This window comes from Miscanthus floridulus, chromosome 16, assembly GCF_019320115.1.
Source record: "Miscanthus floridulus cultivar M001 chromosome 16, ASM1932011v1, whole genome shotgun sequence".
Lineage (NCBI taxonomy): Eukaryota > Viridiplantae > Streptophyta > Magnoliopsida > Poales > Poaceae > Miscanthus > Miscanthus floridulus.
Window position 1 is genome coordinate 90725440 of NC_089595.1, and position 22539 is coordinate 90747978.

At 45.3% G+C, this 22539-nt stretch overlaps 1 protein-coding gene across 1 annotated transcript; it reads left to right on the top strand.

The window, feature by feature from the left end:
• The first annotated feature begins 309 nt into the window (after positions 1–309).
• LOC136511013 (uncharacterized) lies at positions 310–1134 on the top strand. The gene has a single exon (XM_066505264.1). It carries the CDS (start codon positions 310–312, stop codon positions 1132–1134), a length of 825 nt encoding a protein of 274 aa, XP_066361361.1.
• Positions 1135–22539: the final 21405 nt, after the last annotated feature.

The window sequence follows — 22539 nt, forward strand, 5'->3', positions numbered from 1 at the left end:
GCGTGTAGGAGGTAGTGGAGCGAGAATAGCTTGCACAAGCATCTGGGTGATTGGTTCTAGGCGCATGCCGTGGACATGGGGATGGACGCGTCATGTAGCGCGGTGTGCGGCCAGCCACCGAAAGCTCTACTTCTTGTAATGCATAATAAAAGGAGAATACAAGGTCAGAAAATGTTGCAGTCTTTGGGCAGCACCAAATCGCTTGTGTTAGTGTGCTTCTTCTCTGGCATGTGTTCCTAGCACCGTACATCATCGCTCGGGGCCTAACAAGTGGCATCAGAGCTAGTGTTCGAGAGACCTACGGTCACCATGACGCGTGGTCGCTCGCCGAAGAAGAGTGACGGCTCCAGCAGTTCTGGCGCCAAGTCACCGCCGCCGCATTCGCCGCCCCTGAGCCGATCTCCACCGCGTCGTTCGCGCACACGTCGTCTGTGGGAGGTGGTGGTCGAGCGCATCATCGGGGAAGGAGGTGGCTCCGACAACTGGCCACAGCTATCGAAGACAAACTACAACTCGTGGTCACTGCGCATGAAGCTAAAGATGCAAGCACGCCACATATGGGATGTCGTGGAGTTCGACGACGTGGACTACGATGATGATCGTAGCGCGCTCGACGCCATCTGCAGCACCGTCCTGGAGGAGTTGGTGCCGGCGCTAGCGACCAAGGAGACCTGGGAGGCCATCCGGACTCTCCGCATCGGCAACGACCAGGTGCGGAAGGCAATGGCACAGAACCTCCGCGCCGAGTACGAGTCGATCGCCCTACGCGACGGAGAGGCAATCGAGGACTTCACGCTTCATCTGACTGGCATTGTCCAGTGGCTGGCAACTCTAGGCGACCCTGAGCCAGACAACAAGGTCATGGCGAAGTACCTGCGAGTCGCGCGATCGAGGTATAAGCAGCTGGTCATTTCAATTGAAACGTTACTTGATATCTCCCAACTGTCCATCGAGGAAGTCACCGGCCAGCTGAAGGCAGCGGACGACGTCGAGCCCACGCCGCCTCAAGCCGCTGGTGGTAAGCTGCTGCTCACCGAGGAGCAGTGGTTGGAGAGATACAAGAAGCAGGACACGGGACATGGTGGTTCCAGCTCTGGCGGTCGCGGCAAGGGACGCGGTCGTGGCAAGCCTTAGGACCACGGTGGCGGAAATGGCGGCAATGACGGGCGCGGCGCTGTTGGTTCAGCTCGCGCTGGGCCGGATGATGAGTGCAAGAGGTGCGGCAAAAAGGGTCATTGGGCCCAGCATTGCCGCGGCAAACTCAAGGTGCAGGAATAGGCCCATGTGGCCCATGATGACGAACCCACACTGATGTTCGCGTATGGGGCCGAGGAGGACGCATCGCCTGTCCACGTGACCCAGACAAGTGCACCGTTCCCCACCAACACCACCGCCGCCGCTGGGGACTCTGCTCCGCCCTAGTCCGCGTCGCTCCTCCCTAGAACTAGCGCTATCTCCCTAGATGCCGCTCAGCACCGGAGCGAGAGCGTGTTCTAGGAGGTGGACCCACCTTCGCCCCCTCCGACATCGGCGCTCGGGAAGGTCGCTGGAGGAGCCGTTGATCCCGCGCCCCAGCTCGAGCTCATGGAGGCGAAGGTGCTCGCCGCCTTCGACGTGGCAGAGGACTGGGACCCGAAGCGCTGGATCCTGGACACAGGCGCCACGAACCACATGACCGGCTCCTGCAGCGCCTTCTCCGACCTAGACATCGGCATCGTCGGCACGGTGCGCTTCGGCGACGGCTCCGTCGTCAAGATCGAGGGCCGCGGCACCATCCTCTTCACCTGCAAGAACGGGGAACACCGCACCCTCGCCAACGCGTACTTCATCCCGCACCCACCATGAACATCATCAGCATCGGCCAGCTCGATGAGGTAGGGTTCCAGGTGCTGGTGGAAGAAGGGGTGATGCGGATCCGTGATGAGGATCACCGCCTGCTAGCCAAGGTACACCGGAGCCCAAGCCGGCTCTACATGCTGGACGTCGAGATTGCATGGCTAGTGTGCCTGGCCATGCACGCCGTGGAGGATGCATGGCTCTGGCACGCCCGCTTCGGCCACGTCAACTTCAGCGCCCTCAGGAAGATGGGGCGCGAGGCGCTCGTCCGAGGTCTGCCCAAGCTGGAGCAGGTGGACCAGCTCTGCGACGCGTGCCTCACCGGCAAGCACCGGCGGACGCCGTTCCCTCAGCGCGCGCTCTCGCGTTCCACGGAGGTGCTGCAGCTACTGCACGGGGACATCTGCGGGCCCATATCTCCATCGACGCCGAGCGAGAACCGCTTCTTTCTGCTGCTCGTCGATGACTACTCGCGGTACATGTGGATCGCGTTGCTGCCTTCCAATGACATGGCGGCTGTGGCAATCAAGCGTATCTAGGCCGCGGCGGAGCGCAAGACCGGGAAGCGCGTTCGTGCACTCCGTACAGATCGGGGTGGCAAGTTCTTGGCGGGCGACTTCGAGCAGTACTGCGCCAACATCGGGCTGCGCCGCGAGCTGACAGCGCCGTACTCGCCCTAGCAAAATGGTGTCATCGAGCGCCGGAATCAATCGGTGGTGGGTACCGCCCGGTGCATGCTCAAGGCGAAGCAACTTCCAGGCGTCTTCTGGGGGGAGGCTGTGACAACAGCCGTCTACCTCCTAAATCGCTCCTCCTCCAAGAGCATCGGCGGCAAGACCCCATATGTGCTCTGGACCGGGAGCGCACCTGGAGTCCAGCACCTGCGCACATTCGGGAGCATCGCGCACATGAAGCTGACGGCGCCGAACCCCAAGAAGCTCGATGACCGGAGCCGGTGCACCATCTTCGTCGGCTACGAGGCGGGCTCCAAGGCGTACCGCCTATACAATCCACTGGCGCGGCATGTTCATGTGAGCCGCGACGTCGTCTTTGACGAGGGCGCCCAATGGGACTGGGCTGGTGAACATCCTGCTGGAGCTGATGACTTCACTGTGGAGGAAGGTAGCATGGAGGCGCCTGAGGTGATCACCGTGACATCATCGACTACGCCGGCTGCGGGCACATCGATGTCCAGCTCGACATCACCTACACCGTCACCGCCTTCTTCATCGGCCTTCCATGGCATCATGCCACAGACTCCAAGCACCCCAGCACAAGCTAATAGACAGGGGCTGGAATTTGCCACGCCTCCAGGCACTAGTGAAGTAGATTTGGATGCTGATCACGATGATGCTCCACTTCATTTCTGCAGGGTTGACAACGTGCTGGGCCCTGCGTCACCACCAGGCCTGGCACATCGGGAGACGTCCGAGCAGCTGCTGCTGGCTAGTGATGCTGAGCCATCCACGTTCGCCGAAGCACTGGAGCACGAGTGCTGGCGCCTCACCATGCTCGATGAAATGATGGCGATTGAGGCCAACGGCACATGGGAGCTCGTTGACCCTCCATCGCGCACTCGGCCCATCGGACTCAAGTGGGTGTACAAGGCGAAGAAGGACGCGGCCGGGCTCGTCTCTAAGTACAAAGCCCGGCTGGTGGCGAAAGGCTACGTCCAGCGACAAGGCGTGGACTTCGATGAGGTGTTCGCGCCGGTGGCGCATCTGGAGTCCGTGCGGCTCCTTCTTGCGCACGCTGCAAGCGAGGGATGGGCTGTCCACCACATGGACGTCAAATCGGCCTTCCTCATCGGCGAGCTGCAGGAGGAGGTCTACGTCGAGCAGCTGCCGGGCTTCGTCCTCAAGGGGCAAGATGGCAAGGAGCTGCGCCTCATCAAGGCGCTGTACGGGCTGCTCCAAGTCCCCCACGCCTGGTACTCGAAGCTGGACAGCTCGCTGCTGGGAATTGGCTTCCGGCGCAGCCACTCCGAGCACGCTGTTTATCTCCGCGGTGAAGGCGCACGTCGCCTCATCGTGGGGGTGTACGTCGACGACCTTGTGATCACCGGCGGAGTTGCGGGAGACATTGAAGAGTTCAAGTCGCAGATGAAGGCAACATTCCAGATGAGCGACTTGGGGCTGCTGCACTACTACCTCGGTCTGGAGGTAACTCAGTCCACAGATGGCATTACCTTAGGCCAAAGTGCATATGCAGCGAAGATTCTCCAGAACGTCGGGCTGGCTAGGTGCAACCCCAGCTTCATTCCCATGGAACCGCGCCTCAAGCTGAGCAAGAAGAGTTCTGCACCTGCCGTCGACGCCACCGCGTACAGGAGCATCGTCGGGTCTCTCCGGTATTTGGTGAATACCAGGCCAGACTTGGCCTACTCGGTGGGCTATGTGAGCAGGTTCATGGAGGAGCCGACCACCGAGCACTTGGCTGCTGTGAAGAGGGTGCTGCGCTATGTCGCCGGCACGCTAGACTATGGCTGCCACTACACTAGGAAGAAGGACGCACGGCTGGTTGGTTTCAGCGACAGTGACCTTGCTGGGGACATCGACACCCGCAAGAGCACCACCGGAGTCGTCTTCTTCCTCGGCAACAACATCATAACCTGGCAGAGCCAAAAGCAGAAGGTTGTGGCCTTGTCTTCGTGCGAGGCTGAATATATCGCTGGCACAACGGCTGCCTGCCAGAGAGTATGGCTGGCGCGTCTTCTTGGCGAGCTTAAGGGCAAGCAGGAGGGCGCGATCAAGATCAACATCGACAACGAGTCTGCCATCCAGCTCAGTAAGAATCCTGTGTTCCACGACCATAGCAAACATATAGATGTGAGGTTCCATTTTATTCGAGAATGCGTCGAGGAAGGCAGGGTGTGTGTTGCTTCCATTGGCACCACTGAGCAGCTGGCAGATATCATGACAAAGGCACTAGCGAGGGAGCGCTTCTGTGAACTGCGTACCAAGCTCGGCCTTGTCAAGCTCAAGCAAAAGTGCAAGGCTTAGGAGGAGATTTGTCAGTTTAAGCCGTGCACTGTAAATAGGATAGCGATGCATGTTTACATTCTGTTTCTGCATGCGCACGAGCACTGTCTTGTGGTGGCCGTGCGTGTAGGGGGTAGTGGAGCGAGAATAGCTCGCACAAGCATCTTGGTGATTGATTCTAGGCGCACGCCGTGGACGTGGGGATGGACGCGTCATGCAGCGCGGTGTGCGGCCAGCCACCGAAAGCACTACTTCTTGTAATGCATAATAAAAGAAGAATACAAGGTCAGAAAATGCTGCGGTCTTTGGACAGTACCAAATCGCTTGTGTTAGTGTGCTTCTTCTCCGGCGAGAGCCTGTTCCCGGCGCCGTACATCGTCGCCCGGGGCCTAACATTCAACACGGGAATCATGCCCGACACCCACATGGCGCTCGCCACGGCGCAAAGGACACTGCACGGTATCAAGATCACAACCACCTCCGACCTCTTTAGCGATAACCAGGGCTACTATGAACTGTCAGAGCTCGCCAAGTAGGCTGCAAATTACGCCTAGGTGGCCAAGCTCAAGGAGCTACACATGTTCAATCAAGTCCATCATCAAGCTCAAGGGCCTCGATGTTGAAACCATTCAGCAGGGCCACGCCGTGTAAATTCAATTCAGGCATTAAAGACGATGGGTTTTTTCTGTGATGATTAAACTCCATCGGCTCAAGGAGGCAGAGGTCTGGAGGCGGCCTATTGCATTCATCCTTGTTTATATGAGAAAGGAACCAGAGAGCAACTAGAATTCATGCTCCCTCATCTCCATCATCAGCTCGGTTCTATGCTTCCACATTCAGCAGAGAGCCTATAGCAGAGGGACGATGACGATGGCATTCATAAGCCCGCATAAGTACCTGGCGATCACAGGGTGTGACATCGATGACGCAAAAACTGACGAAGGAGGTGTAGATCGCATCGGGACAGTGCTGCTCGCACTTTGACATCTTCCCCATCAACTACACGTTTGAGTGTCTTTTCTGTTGCGCCAAATTCATCTCCCCACGCGACAAGCTGTCCCAGCACGTAACGAGCTGATCAAGGACATTATGGTGACCGGAGTAAGAATTGCTAATAAAAGCCAATCCTTGTTAGGTAAGAAAGCCTAACTGATCGGCTCAGCATCCTCTACTAAGATGATGACAGATTTGAGATAGATCAATACCTGCTCAAGAGCCGATGCATTAAACTTTCATCGGCCCCTGGTTCTTCCGTATGAAGAAAAAATTGCTTGACATGGACTGTATAAGATAAACCTGAGCATACTCACTGTAGAAATTAGATCGGAGCAGGAGCATATTTTAAAGTGGCTCATACATATCTGAAACCGGCTTCTGACAGAAGTAAATAGCCAATAGGCTGAGATATTCTTTTATGATTACCTCACCATCGGGTAAATAGTTTTGAGCAGTAAATTTACATAACCCGTGCTCAAGTACATGGCGAAGGAGTTGAGCTAATGAAGATGGTAGTCGATGAACAAAGATATCGGCTCTAATTATTCTTGTTGCAGCTGCACAGGACGATCGTACTAGCAAGGATACCCTCTTCCTGTGACATTTGCTAGAGATTGTTGATTGGGATTCATCTGTTGATCTAAGAATTCGGCTCGTGGAAGAATTCGTATGTATGTTTTTTATTAAAGTAATCGGTCAGTGTTTGAATTATCATACACCGTTGTTGCTGCCTGCTACACATCATCATGTGGGAGCCTGAGTTAGCTATGTATTTTGCTCAGAGAAATCCAACAGATCAATTCTAGCACATGGAGATCGGCTGTCCTAATGTAGAATCAGCTAAGATGTGCAACGTGCGAAGAAAAACAAAGATGGAAACATGAATGAGGATCTAACATGGAGATAAGAAAGGTGTTCTACACGGATTAACTATCTGGCAACTTCAAGCAATTTATGCGAGTCGTACGGGCTTCAAGCTGATGATATCTATACGTGTTTGCATCCGCCGGCCGTAAATCAGAAGGGTTAAGAATATTATTTTCAGTTCTCTATATGGCAGCACTACAGAAGTATACAAGGATTCTATATGAAATAGCCGATAAGCGCACTGATAAAAGCATCATTAAAAAAATAGGTCCCAAGCAAAAGCATTTATTGGCTCATAATGGAGGAACGTACATGCGGATACGAGGTACATGCCCCTCTATGCCTAGCTCGCATATTCCTTATTACTTGCTTTTCTTATAACTTGTGAACAATTTCTCATAGGAAAAGCATGTCATCTAAATAGTTGATGAATGAGATATGGTGTGATGAAAGAAACCTGGCTTCTTTTTGCAAAGTACTTGGAAATTTTCTTACAAAAATTCAAAATCAATAGCTTGTTTCCTCAATGATATTGAATTTCCTACCAAGGCCATATATTTGTCTCATTAAAAACCTTCCACATAAGTTGCTCGCTATGTGTTGAGTTTTGTCAAGTCTTGTTGACCCTTGTTGAGAGATTTATCATGTTCCCAAGATCAACATCACATACATGCCACATAGATGTGCTACTTCTACACTAGAAGTACGCAAAAACATGTTTTTCATCTACCCCAAAATGTTCTGCTCTTACACTGGAAGGAGGCAAAAAAATATATTTGTTAGGATTTATCAAAATAAATGCTCCAAATTCTTGATAATATTTCTCTCAAAAGTTTATCGCAAAAAGAGACATGGGTTATGCAAAAGTATAATAAAAAATGGACAAAAGGAGGTAAAAAAAGAAGGGATGATGAGAATAAAGATAGCCCATGTTCTCGTAAAAATATTCTACAAGAGAGAAATATGTTTCAAAGAGCATAGTAAAATTAGGTTAGCCACCAAATGTTCCACACACATGCACATGTTGATCTAAGAGTATGACACTTCTCTACTTGGATCCGAGATTTGACTTTACAATATATGCAAGGTAAAGTACGCTATATATTTTATCCCTACCTGAACTCCACATAAACCTTTTAAAAGTAGGATAAAGAGAGGCAAAACAATGCTTTGATAAGGAACTATACACATTGAGCGATCTGAGAGAATCATTTGAGGAACAAAACTATGTTTTAATTTGAAGATCTTTCAAAAAACCAAGTTGACTGAATTCTAATCCGTTCCGTTCCTCAACCATCCAAGATGGTGTTATAGACACTCCAAAGTTCACATATGAAGGAGAGGCCTGGAATAAGGTAATATTGCTGCTAACAAATTTCTCGGCTCCTTGGAAGAAAATCATCACATCAAAATAGTTCGAAGCATGAAAATTCATACTTTGAACTAAGGGGACGTTGTTAACACCAAAATTTGGTAATTTTATTGCCTATCGAGTCTACGGAAGTAAGCCGATATTTGTGAAGAGACTTTTGGCTCATTTGTCTAGACTGCCCAGTAAGCCATGTTGACATATCAAGCTAACAGGAAATGTTATTCAATAATATTCCAAATACTTGGCAAGGAATGGCAAGATGTGATTCATGTAAAACAGAAGAAGGAAAGCAAATTCGTGCATGCACAAGATTAATTAAAGGAGAGGCATGAAGTCCAGATGTTGCTTGGTCCTCACGTGGAAATAAAGGAAAAGTAAGAGAAGCTAGTTTTTACTATTTGCTTCAGTTGGTATATGAATATATGCTCCTAGTGCTTGGTACGTGCACAAAGGAAGCAAGAAAGGAACAGGAAGGAGAGAGTTCGGCTTTAATACTTGAGGAAGGAAACACTTTAATATTGCGTGGCTGGGCTACACAAGGAAATTAAAAATATATTTGAATGGAGACGTAAAGCTTCTTAAACCTCGATGGTGTACATGCACAAAGAAAGGGAAAGCTAGCAGGGTTGGGAATTGGCTTGTATGTCTTTGAAGACTAGCCGCCACATATAACATGCTGATTTCCACGTGATCGGGAAAGATTTGGGCCGAGGACCCCTGGCCGTATTAGTGCTGGACTTATCATGCATAGCCGAATCAGTTAGGGAATATAGATTTGTTTTATATTCGACTTGTATGTAAAGAAACCTCCCGTGCATGTATGTATGAGAGTCCTACTCTATATCGCCGAAGACCAGGCATCCCTATAAATATAAAGGGTTATGGCAAATTGTAGGACATCCCTCAATCAATCAAAACAGTCTTTACCTTTTTAGCTTCACGCCAACCATTAGGAGTAGAAGTAATGTAGATCTCGGCGAGTTCTTCAACAAGAAAGGATGCATCGATCCAGTCGACCTTCGGCTTGTCTGTAAGTACCGTCATGGCTTATACTTTTATTTGTAAGGCTACATCGGTCTGGCCGATCTCTTACGAGTTCTAGTATAAGTTAGTTATCGATCCTTATCTAGTTCAAGTACGACTGCATCGGTTAAGTTTGACCTCCACTGCTCGAATTAGATTAAGGTCAAGTTATCGGCTCTACCTAATGGTGGCATCCTTCGGGTAGATTCATTAAGTTACCGATCTTGCTGGTGTTCTTGTTGTCATTAGTTTTTTCAGCAACATCAACCTGCCCGATCGAGATCGATCTAGATCGGCCTCACATCCTTTTAGTCCATCATTTATTTTGTCACATTGCTATGGTTCTTACTTTAAACGACGGGTTATGCTTTATCGACTATTCTACTTCGATCTTGATCACGCATAGTACATGGCTAAGGCACGTCTGATCTTGAGAAGGTTTACTAGCTAGTTGAATCTAGTCTATAGCTCGCTGTTATGGCTGCAACGATCCGGTCGATCCCCACTGATAGCACTTTAGATTGGAGTATGCTAGTTGGTAGATTTGCTTTCGACCAGGTATGACCTTGGCTATTTGCTTTGCCCGCATTGGCTAAATAGCCGATCGCCCATACTTTAACACTTACAGTGTGTCTTCATGATTCCGTTAAATATGAATAGATCTGTTTACTTTAAAGGTTTGATCTGTTATTTTTATCATGGCTGCCATCGATCTGGTCGAACCCCACTGTTAAGGATAACAGGTTAGATTTGATGTGTTTATAGATCTGTCCATGTTAAACAGTCGATTGTTCATATGTTGTAATCCCTTTTCTACCTGAATCGGGATATGGCACGTTTTCATGGACCTGTTAACAAATAGATGGTTTTATGGATTTTCTAGATTTAGGTTATTATCATCATCATAGCTGGATCGATCCGGTCAAACCTCATTGTTGGTGTAAATAAATTAGATCTAGACAGTTCGTAGACCCCTTTATATTTAATAGTCGATTGTTTGCGTGGTATATCCCTTTTTACCAAATTCATTGGCTTTACACCACGCATTGATTAAATCTAATCTAGCCAGTGATGAATCTTTGACGCATACATGTTAATTGCTTAAGGGAAAGGATCATTAAAACTGGGTGCATTGTATTCGCTACTGTAAAATCAATCATGACCCACGAAGCGTTACAATCCTCAACAGTCGATTTTTTCTCGTATCGGCTATTTAGTCGATTTTTCCCATCTGGCTGCTCCCAAAGCAGCACACTTGGAACTGTCTAGGCAAACTCGGCATGTTCCCCCTTAAACTACTGATAAGACTTTCTCTCCTTGTCAATTGCAGGTCAAATTGACTGGCACGCCTTCGGGATTCATAGGATCGGCTGGTCCTGTGTTGAAGCCAAGCGGATCTCCGGGCTTACTCTAAGCATATCCTCCGGCTTGTTGTGTGTTGATCACATCGCCATATTTTTGTGTCAATAGATCTGAAGCTGCTCCATCCTTGGGATTTATGGTCTGCCTGATTAGGTTGTTCAAGATGTAGTAGTAGCTTTGCAGGCCACTAACTTTGCCATCTGTGCTTCTCCTGTCAATCCACATGTAGGCAATGTCTCTGATCTCTTCCCTAAGCTCATCATGGATATAAGTGAAGCCTCTCTCCTCCTCACCAAAGCCAAGGATCTGGCTGAAGGTCACAACGTCAACATGGTAGTGTCGTCCCTTAGTCATCCAGTGTATCTCATCGGTATAGATGTCATAGAAGAAGGTACCATGGAACTAGGCTAGCACTTCCTCATTCCAATTATACTTGAAACTCATGAGATCATAGAGGCCAAAGTTCTCACAAGCCCTGATTACTCTGTTGAATTCAAGCTTATTCTTCTCCTTCATTTCCTCCCAGTCAACATACTGTATCTTGATAATCTTGGACTTCTTGGAGTTGAAGATCATAGAGGCATAAAAGTTGGAATGAAACTCATTCAAAATCTGTAGTCCACCCCCAAATCCTTTGGTTGCTCATAGGGATTGTTCTCACGTGCTTCTTCTACCATCTTCTGCTTTCTCGTATAATTGAGCATGGGATGAGCACGGGTGTCAACTAGACGCCTCACAATCACCTCCTTAGGATACTCGGTGATATAGGCATTGTCAAACTCCTCAAGGTGAGGAGGAGTGTTTGGGCAAGCACCAAGAGAAATGGTGCAGCCAGCCCTCTCCAAGTTCTCCTCCTCTTAGATCATCTGATCCCTCCCTCCTCTGTCTCTTGCAGCTCCTCTAGCTGCTGCACTGCTACTGCCACTAGCTGTCCTCCCACGACCATGACAAGGAGGTCCTTGTCTCATGCCTCAGTCATTTTCCTTTTCCCCCTCTAGTCACCTTCACCTATGGAGGCCATCTGTGCACAATGATAGAGTGAAATAAGAAACTGCTTTAATGGTGAGTAGAGGTCAGCCTATAAAATAGGTTAAGTAATCAAGAAGAGTCAAAGTGCAAGCGAGGGAAGCAGCTGGTATTGCACTATCCCTAGGCATGCAGCACTGCCATTCCTGGGAGCGGCACTGCCACACCAGCTGTTTCTCTAGGACTGCTTCTTGCTCCTTCTTGTTTACCTAACTTATCTCATAATCTAACTTCCCGCCCATGACACAATCTCAACAAATGTAGTTCTATCAACATATGGAGCTAAGCATAAAAGTATGCAAGATAGTGTTGTGAATGAAAAGTATGGGGATTGGTGACTGAATCCAATCAATATTGAGAGTCATAGATTGAGTGGAGCTACAAACTTGAGAGAATCAGACTGCAGCCCGTGGCACTGCCGTATCTGCCTGCGGTATAGCCGCAAGGGTAGATTCCACTCCACCAATGAATCTCCATATCGATTCAAGTTAATCATCAATCCAACTTCCAATCCATCCACACAAAGTTAATCATCTCAGTCTGAGGCTAGTGTTCTGATGTCCCAAAGTAAGTAAACTTTGAAGTAACCTTAATTCTTAGATCAGTTAGAGAAACCTTAGGAAATTCCTCTCTACCCACAAAAACAATTATCTATCTTTGTCCTTGGGCGACCTTGACCCTTGATTAGTACACTTCGCATTCCCCATGGAAATTAATACCTTGGAATACTCCTGTGTGAAAGCTATAGCGGTATCCATGCACTTGTGGATTTATCTGTTTGCATTAATAAGTACCAACAAGCTTTCTGGCATCGTTACCGAGGAACAGTAGCTGTGCTAGTTTCAAACCAAGTTCATCCGTGTTTACCACCATACTCATCTTACCATATGGATTCCACTCCTATATATAAACTCTCTGCTCCAAAGGGTGAATTGCTAGAGCCTCCACCATCATCACATCCTATACTTATAGATGACTATGAGCTTCGCCCTGCTTTCATAGCCATGGTTCAGGAGCAAACCTTCTCTAGAGAAGAAACCAAAAATCTATATGTCCCCCTTCAGGAATTTGAGCAATTGTGTTCTTGCCTGAATATTTCTAGCATGACACATCAGAACTTAAAATGGAAATTGTTTCTGTTCTCCCTTTCCAAGAGGGCGAACAAATGGTATGCTCATACCGTCAAAACTATAAATGGAGATTGGGATGAACTTCGAGACAAATTTTGTCTTACTTTCTTCCCTATTTCTAGGATTATCACTCTTCATCTAGAAATCCTTACTTTTCAACAAAAGAAGATGGAAACTTTAGGAGCAGCCTAGGCAAGGTTTTCAAGTTTAATCACATCAGGTCTAGATTTGTCTATGCTTGACCATGTTCTTCTACAGCATTTCCATTATGGCCTTAGCAAAGAAGCTACCCTTTTTCTTGAAATCTCTTTAGGAGGATAGTTTTCTCATAAAACCATCAGTGAGGGGAAAGCTATCCTTGAAAATACCCCTTACACTGGCGTCTATGATGAATTCCCCGAAGAAGAAGTCGAGCCAAGCCCCGAGCCAAAAGAGGAGGAACAAGCAACCGAATTGGAAATTCCAATTGATTCTTCGCATAATTTGGTTGTTGAAAAACCTCCCATTGAGGGAACATAAAACAAACTAGAAGATGATGAACCATCTCCTTTAGAGTTTCCCTTTGAATTTGAGGAGGATCTCTTTGAAGATTATGGAAATACCTCGAATTTGCCTATTTAAGTGAGACCTCTGGCACAGACCACTTCATCTAACCCGCACGAGTAATCGGTCCACATTGAACACATCAAAAGCCTCTAATCAGTCATGAGTTATGAATGGTTGAGGGAAGCAGAGTTATCTCTTGAGGTAGCTCGAGTCAACTCCCCTTCAACCATTCTTCTGTGCCAAGTTAGGGGGTCTGCTATGAAAATCCACTATAATCCTTCTGCCAGGATAAACTTCATTTCAAAGACATTAGCTAAAACTCTTTACCCCGATGCACCCTTAACCCCATGTTGAAAACTTCTACAAAGCCCATCAGGATTCATTCTTGAAAGCCATGGGGTCTTAAGGACTGTTCCTATCACAATCAATAACTTTGGGATGTGTCTAGATGTTCACATTTATGACATCTCGGAGATTCCTCTCTTGATTGGCAGACCAATTATGAGACTTCTATAGGAAAAACCATTATGAGGTCATTTAGACTTCAAGGTTGGGAATTCCACTATTGTTGTTCCTCTCTCATTCAACTAACATGATGGAGGAACCCAAACCCGAACAAGACTCCATTGAGGAGGTTTTAATGGCGTCTCTAGAAGAGATGGCTCAACCTACCCTCGATAATGAACACTTTGTTCAAGAAGAGGAAGAGCTAGCAGAGCCAATTAAGCTTGATAAAAATGAGCAGTCATTACATCCTTCAATTGAGCTAAAACCTCTTCCTCTTAGCCTAAAGTATGTCTTTCTTCACAATAATTGGGAAACCCCAGTGATCATCAGTGACAAGCTCTCCAATGATGAAACACAAAAGCTTGTCACCGTTCTTGAAAGACATGGATCCGTTGTAGGCTACTCACTCCAAGACCTCAAGGGCATTAGCCCCACTCTTTGTACTCATCGTATTCCTATCGAGCCCGACTGCACACCTTCAAGGGAGCCACAGCAAAGACTTAACAATGCTATGTGAGAAGTTGTTAAGAAAGAGGTCCTTAAACTTCTATAGGCTAGGATTATTTATCACGTGCCTCATAGTGAGTGGGTTAGCTCTGTCCAAGTTGTGCCAAAGAAAGGAGGAATGACGGTTGTTAGGAATGAGAAGAATGAACTCATTCCTCAACGAACTGTCACTAGGTGGCGGATGTGCATTGACTGCCAGAAGCTAAACAAGGCCACTAAGAAGGACCACTTTCCATTGCCATTCATCGATGAGATGTTAGAATGTCTCACGAATCATTCTTTCTTTTGTTTCCTTGATGGGTATTCCGGGTATCATCAAATCCCAATCCACCCAAATGACCAAAGTAAGACTATGTTCACATGCCCATATGGAACTTATGCATACCGACAAATGTCATTCGGGTTGTGTAATGCTCCAGCTTCTTTCTAATGGTGCATGATGTCTATTTTCTATGACATGATCGAGAAAATCATGGAGGTGTTCATGGATGACTTTACTGTCTATGGCACAACCTTTGTTGATTGTTTGGAGAACTTAGACAAAGTCTTACAATGGTGTGAAGAAAAACACTTAGTCCTGAACTGGGAGAAATGCCATTTTATGGTTCGAGAAGGAATTGTGCTAGGACACAAGGTGTGACAGAACCACCTAATTTATACAAGATCAAGTACGGATGTCCCTGCTAACACGTTGACATGCGCATACTTTCACTTATATAAACCCGGTAGTCCGCCGAGTGTCCCAAAAGACCTCGGTAAATCAACATCACAGCCAAGATCGCATGATTAAGCAAATACACATCACATACGCAGAGTTGCAGCAAAAATAATATTACAAATGGGTTCACAAATAATAGTACAAGTTTGGGTTTCAAAACCGCTTAGTGAAAACAACATAGCTTTCAAATGATTACATTAATATAAGTTCCAAATATATTGCTAGCATAAGTGACATCATCAGACAAAAGCATATAGATAAGAAGTAACTATAGAATCACCGAGCCCACCGGCGGTTAGCCACCATCTTCAACAGGCCGAGAACTTCACCTGCAACATGGTGGGATAAATCCTGAGTACTTGAATGTACTCAGCCAGACTTACCCGTCGGAAACCAAAACAAATGACACCAAGGATCATGCATAGCTTAATTTAGTGGATCTGGCTGGACAACCTTTTTGCATAAAAGCTTGAGTAACCATTAGCATTATTCACCTGTACTAGCAGTGACTTTTAGCCATTACCTACCATCTATATTAGCACATGTACTAATCAATCACTTGATTAAGTTGCAAACAATAATAACCATATCAGGTATTTCATGGCTCATTGTCATTATCATCATCATCATCATCATTTAACCATATCTTTAAATTTAGTGAATCTATGTTGCCGCTGCTCAGTCAAGTTCTCACTATCCAGGAGAGACGGTGATTCGAATTGATTCCTATCCAGCTGGAGGGTTATTCCTAAACACAAACCCTGCTTCCCCCATTAGGGTCGCAATGAGTCACCTTTGGTACAACTCAGGAGAAAAATAAAAGAAAAGACGTGGGTCCAGGCTGCCCTGCATTCTTAGAGAACCACTCTGCCAGGAAGTGTGGGATTTTAAACACCTGACTCCCCTTGGACTTATGTCAATGGCTCTCCGCACATCCTTACTACCTCCAAAATGCATCCAACCCCCACGGATCCCGGCCTGAGTTGAGCTACTCGGCTTCGCGGTCGAAACGACTTATCCGGCTAGCTAAGTGTTAGGTTGCGTTCAACATGACATGAGGACATATAGTGTATCGGTCCTTAAATGACATAGACAGAGTCACTATGTTCAAACCTACACAAGACTCTGCCCGGTCTTAATTCATTATTCAAATGGTTCTTTTCCACGATAGCAAATATAGCCAACCGTGATCCACCTCATCCTAAAGCTCGTAGGTGATAGAAAATCACCTGACTTCTACCGCACTAAGCATGGCTAAGCATTTAACCCGTTCCTGAACTTAAATAGGATTCCAGTGCGATATCTAGACAATGATGGATATATAATGCAACAATTGGTTCCAACCAATTCCTATACTTAATGCATCATCAACGAATAAAAGATACTCAATGTATTTGTAAAAACATGGGAGGCTTAATATGCTCTGGGGCTTGCCTGGGATCCCACACTGAGTCAGTGTTAGTTAGACGACACTCGCTAAGTGAACATCTCCCGTCCTAGCACTTGTCCAGTCCTTCCACCTCCGGGATAGGTCCACCATACACCGTCTTTGGGTTCGGCTCCAACATCACGTCCTTCACGTGATTCATCAAGCGCACCTAGATGAGATGCAAGATGCAAGTGCATAAATATGAAGAATGGTAATACAAGAGGCATAAGCCACACTTAGCCACACATGGAGTAAACAATCACAACTAGCATATGTCTATTTCTAGACTGGAAACAACAGTTTCATGTTTATATCATAACTAGAGTTATATAAATCCAATAGCCATGCAACAAGACATTATGGAAAGCTTATGGAATTTTCTACAATTCATCGTTAATCATCTTAGCATGATTCTCAAGTTAACTAAGTCAAATATACCCATTTACAGAAACTGGTCCACAATTGACAGAGAGCAGCCATTTCTGAGACCCAACTTTAAACAGGCATAACTCACAAACCACAAGACCAAATACCACCAAATTTTAACAGAAGCTAGATACATGAATTATATACAACTTTGTTATTATCACCAAAAGCTCATTCAAATCCTAACTAGATCAAACACTAGCATCTTTCAGATCTGCTCAGAATACAATCAAAACCTGACAGAAGACTTAAAAGTCATATAACTCCTACACTATCAGGCCTATGGCCTTACAATTTGAACACAAGAAAGATCATGAAATTTTCTACAACTTTTGTATTTACTACAACCATAGCAAACATCATTTACACCACGAAAATAATTGCACAAGCAAAACTACAAATGCAACCCAATAGCAGTGGTACAGAAAACTGATAGGAACTTCAGAGAAGCATAACTGGAGTTCTAGACCTCCAACAAACATGAACCATAACTTTTTTGAAAAGCTTAGGAAGTTACCTACAACTTTCTTATTCTCATATTAAGATGATTCTACAATTATAAGGGTCAATTAATCCAATAATTGCATCTCTGTCCAAAACATAGACAGAAACTGACATGCCGCTTTAAACAGCTATAAATAGAGTTATATATGTCGAATTAATGTGGTTCTAGACTTTTTAGAAAGCTTGTCAAATTATAGACAACTTTTTTGTAAACACCCCAAGCTAATTCTACTATTAAGAATGCCCCACAGTAAGAACAAGGAAACCCTCTCTGGGTTTGGGCAGAAACAGCTATAGAGATTTAAGCAAGTATAACTCAAGATCTACTTAACCAAAAATCATGATATTTAGCTTTTTGAAAATCTTAATAAAAGTACTACAACTCATGTATTATCATAAAGTCATGATTCATAACTTAACTGAGCCAATTAATTCAAACATGCGGGACTATTCAGAATAGGAGCAAAGCAACACAAGGAATTTGTTATTTTTATAAATCTTAAACCATCAAGCCTAAACTCCTGAAATTTCTACCAGACATCAAGAATCACTAGGGTAACACTCCATAAAATTTTCACATTTATTTGAGCACCACAACTTCAGTTATGAAAAAGGAAAGACATAACTAGTATTAAGAACCTAACTGGATCTATTTGTACAGCAAAATATTTAAACTAAAACATGTCATATTATAGATCTAATGCATAGCCAATTTCACAAGGATTCCAAAAAGTTCTCATTTAATATTTTATGATTTTTATACTAATTACTATGAATTTTCAAAGTTCCTCATTCAATTCTGTAAAAACAAAAGAAAAGACATGTAAGTCTTGCATCGGGGTCCCTACAGTTTATAGAAATTAAACCCGAACAAACAGATCCTTTAGTGCACTATTCATATGAGTCACTAATTCTTCACTTAACCCCTTCTCTTATTCCTTATTCGAGCGCGAAGTCCTTCCTCGTCTTCCTCATGACGACACAGCGGGGAGGACCAGGGGAGGGCCGACCGGCAGGGCAGCGTCCGACGGCAGCAAGGAGGGGCTGTGCTGGGGCTTGGCCACGGCTAGCTGTGGCCTTGCCTAGCCCTAGCCAGCCAAACTGCAGGCAGTAGCGGCGCAGCAGCAGAGCAGCGCCAGGACAGCGTTGCCGGCAGCGGCAGCTTCGGCGACGACAAGCACACAGTGGGTCACGGCTCGACCTAGGGCTTGGGGAGTCGGTCGCGGAGCCGTAGGCATACTCGGTGGTGGCGCTGGAGGGCTGCAGGAGAATGAGCAGCGGCAGCAATGGAGTTTGGCTGTGGCGGCCATGGCGGCCGTGCTCTGGCACGCACGCGCAGGCGCGAGGTCGGAGCGAGAGGGGCGATGGGAAGCGCAGAGGGAGTGAGCGGGAGTGGAGGGGGAGCCTCTTGCATCCACCAGGGAGAGCACAGGGGCACGAGTGCACGCGACATGGAGGTGGGGGCACTGCTCGTGCATGGCCGCCACGCACGGGGCACGCGTCGCCCCTTTGAGGCATTCCACCGAGCGGCTGGCTGGTGACGGAGTGGGCCAGTTGGATCGCGTTATTGGGCTTGTTCTGGTCTGAACTAAGTCATGGGCCCTTAAGCAAGTTTGTTGTCCACATGATGACCTACAAATTTGATTAACGGACCATAGTCATTTGAGTAATGGATTAGCAGTTAATTAGGCTCCAAAGTGATAGTGTCAGCGTGTTGATAACAGTCACGGGAGCTCGCCTTCGGAGGTCAAAACTCGGTCAAACTCAGTGCAACTTTTTGTATGCTCTTCTCCATAATATAACCTTCAACTTTTATTTTTGGACCAACTCAATTTGCTTAGCAAAATTTGGAGAACACGGGATGTCGATGTCGTTGCTTAGCGAAATTCCAGACTAATAATTCTAAGTGCTGAAGACTGTAGCAGAATCAATCTTGTGACCTTTGTTTGTCAAGCTTAGAGATAGATTTAGACTTGGGTCCTTAAATAAAGTTTGTAGTACACAAACTATACTGCAACTTTTATTTAAGGTAAAACCTTGTATCTTGAATATAAACCATTCTTTTACTTTGGTCAAAGCAGCATCTCGTTAACCCTAGAATTAGAGTTTTCGACCAATTGAGGCCTTTTCTTGACATGTGCTCAACACAAACCCTTCATGACTTTTGTTGTAGAGTTCAATTAGAGTCATTTGGGAAAGGTTCCAAGGTTAGGTTGACGATCTAGAATTCCATTCACTTTATAAAACAATTCAGGCAAGGACATAACTTGTCATTTCATGTGACTTCTTGATTCCAAACTTCATGAAACTTTTCCATGGATCAATATAGATGGATATTGATGTGAGACACATGAAAGAAGTACATCCAACATTACTCAAGCATACTTTTTGAAAAGGCAACATGTAAGCAATGGTGCATGGTCCAAGTTTAAGTGGTGGCTCATTTTCATATGTTTGACCTAACATCTCCAACACCACTTAACATGTCATGGTTGAGCTCAAACCCATTGCTTAACTGGTGACAAACACCTGGGGTGTTACACAAGGTGTCTGAATGTGGGATAGAAGTGGATAGATCAAAGATCGAAGTTATTGAACAACTTCCACCTCCCACGAATGTAAAAGGAATCCGTAGCTTCCTACGACATGTGGGGTTCTACAGGCGCTTCATTAAAGAATTTTTTCAAATTGCTAGACCCCTGACTAGTCTCCTAGCTAAGGATGCACCTTTCATCTTTAATGGCAAGTGCCATGAAGCCTTTCAAATCCTTAAAAAGGCACTCATCTCAGCCCCAATTATTCAACCACCTAATTGGAAGCTTCCTTTTGAGATCATGTATGATGCTAGCGACTTTGTGTTTGGAGTCGTTCTAGGCCAAACCAAGGATAAGAAGCATTATGCCATATCCTATGCTAGCAAAACCTTAGCTGGACCTCAGCTCAACTATGCTACCACTAAAAAAGAGATGTTGGTTGTTGTCTTTGCTATAGACAAGTTTAGATCTTACTTAGTGGGGGCAAAGGTGATCATTTATACAGATCATGCTGCTCTTAAGTACCTCCTCACTAAGAAAGATGCTAAGCCTTGGCTAATTCGATGGATCCTTTTACTCCAAGAATTTGACATAGAAATCCAAGATAAAAAGGGAGTAGAAAATTTGGTAGCTGACCACTTGTCTATGCTTCAATTTAAGGAAACACATGAGTTACCCATCAATGATTACCTAAGGGATGACACCCTGCTCAAGATAACAGACTCCAATCCATGGTATGCAAATATCATGAACTTTATAGTGGCAGGCTATGTCCCACCTGGTGAGAACAAAATAAAGTTGATCCATGAGAGTTGTTTTCACCTATGGGATGAGCCATACCTATACCGAGTTTGCATTGATGGATTCTTGAGAAGATGTGTCCCTATGGCTGAGGCTACTAAGATTATGGAGAGATGTCATGCCTTACCATATGGAGGACATTATGGAGCATTCTAGACAAATGCCAAGATCTGGCAAAGTGGCTTTTTCTGGCCAATGATGTATGAAGATATAAGGAAGTTTGTCAGAAGATGCCACCGATGCCAAAAACAAGGGAACATCAACTTGCAAGATGCAATGCCTCTCATGAATAATCTCCAAGTGGAACTATTTGATGTGTGGGGGTTGATTTCATGGGTCCATTCCCTAAGTCCAAGAACTATGAGTACATCTTGGTGCTCGTGGACTATGTGTCCAAATGGGTAGAAGCAATACCATGTCGAACTGCCGATTCAAAACATGCCAAGAGAATGTTCCACGAAGTCATATTTCCTCACTTTGGTACGCCCCAGATGGTCATAAGTGATGGAGGATCCCATTTCATAGATAAAGTCTTTTCGAAGTACCTAGTGGAACATGGAGTTCGTCATAACATCGCAACTCCATACCATCCGAAAACTAGCGGTCAGGCAGAAACATCTAACAAGCAAATCAAGAATATTCTACAAAAGACCGTTGATGAAATGGGTAAGGGATGGAAGTATAAACTCCCTGATGCACTTTGGGCTTACCGAACTGCATATAAGACACTGATCGGCATGTCACCTTATCAACTTATCTATGGAAAAACATGTCGTTTGCCTATTGAATTGGAATTTAGGGCCCATTAGGCAATCAAGAAATGGAACATGGATCTCCACCTAGCTAGCAAGAATCATCAAATGCAATTATTTGGGCTTGAAGAATGGAGAGAAAAGGCTTATCACAACTCTAAGATTTATAAAGAAAAAACAAAGAGATGGCATGATAAGAGAATCAAGCACAAGGAGTTCAAGCCTAGAGACAAAGTTCTACTATTTAATTCAAGAGTAAAGCTCTTTAGACATGGTAAACTACAAAGTAAATGGGAAGGACCTTTCAAAGTCATCGACACTTCAACCCATGGGGCCATCACCATCCAAGATGATATAGGTAACACGTTTAAGGTAAATGGCCAATGTTTGAAGATTTATTTTGAGCCACAAGTTAATATGGTTGAGGAACTTGATGTGATTGAGTTCATAGAATTCCCACATTAAAGCTCATTCAATCTTCCTCATAAAATTGGAATCTTTCCTTAGTATAAAATTTTGTAAATTTAAATTTTGTCTTCATTTGATTTTAGTTACATTTTGAAGTTGAATAAATGTTGAATCTCTAGTGTCTCTCACCAGAAGAGTCTCTTTTGTTCTCACCTTTTCTATCTATGAATAAAAGCCAGGTATAGTTTTGAAGTGTGGGGGTCATGCCAACTCCCATTGTGAACAAAAGATTGAAGCACATCATGAACTGGTGAAGGATCCTGCATACAACTTCTAGAATTTAGTTTGATTCTCTTTCACTTGTTCATAAGCTTACTCTCTGCTTGCACTTGTTTAAACATGAAAATTAAAAAGAACCAAGTTTCACACTTAAAGATAAAAATTTGAAAGTGAATATGAATATAGCTCTTTAAGATTGGCAAGCATAATGTTTATTACTTACATATACTTAATGCTTGTGAGAAAAATATCATATAGGAAAATCATATTGACTAAGTTGTGGAGTGTGATATAGTTCTAGCTTAGAAATCCTACCAGTTCGATTCAAAGTACTTGGAAATTTTGTTTTAAAATATTATAAAACAATAGTATCACATACTCGGTGGTGATAAATTCCTACCAAAGCCATATACGTACTTGTAGGATACAAACCTTCCACAAGCTGCTTGCTTTTGTATTGAGTTTTGTCAAGTCTTGTTGACCCTTGTTGAGAGATTTATCATGCTTCCAAGATCAAGATCACGTACATGTCACA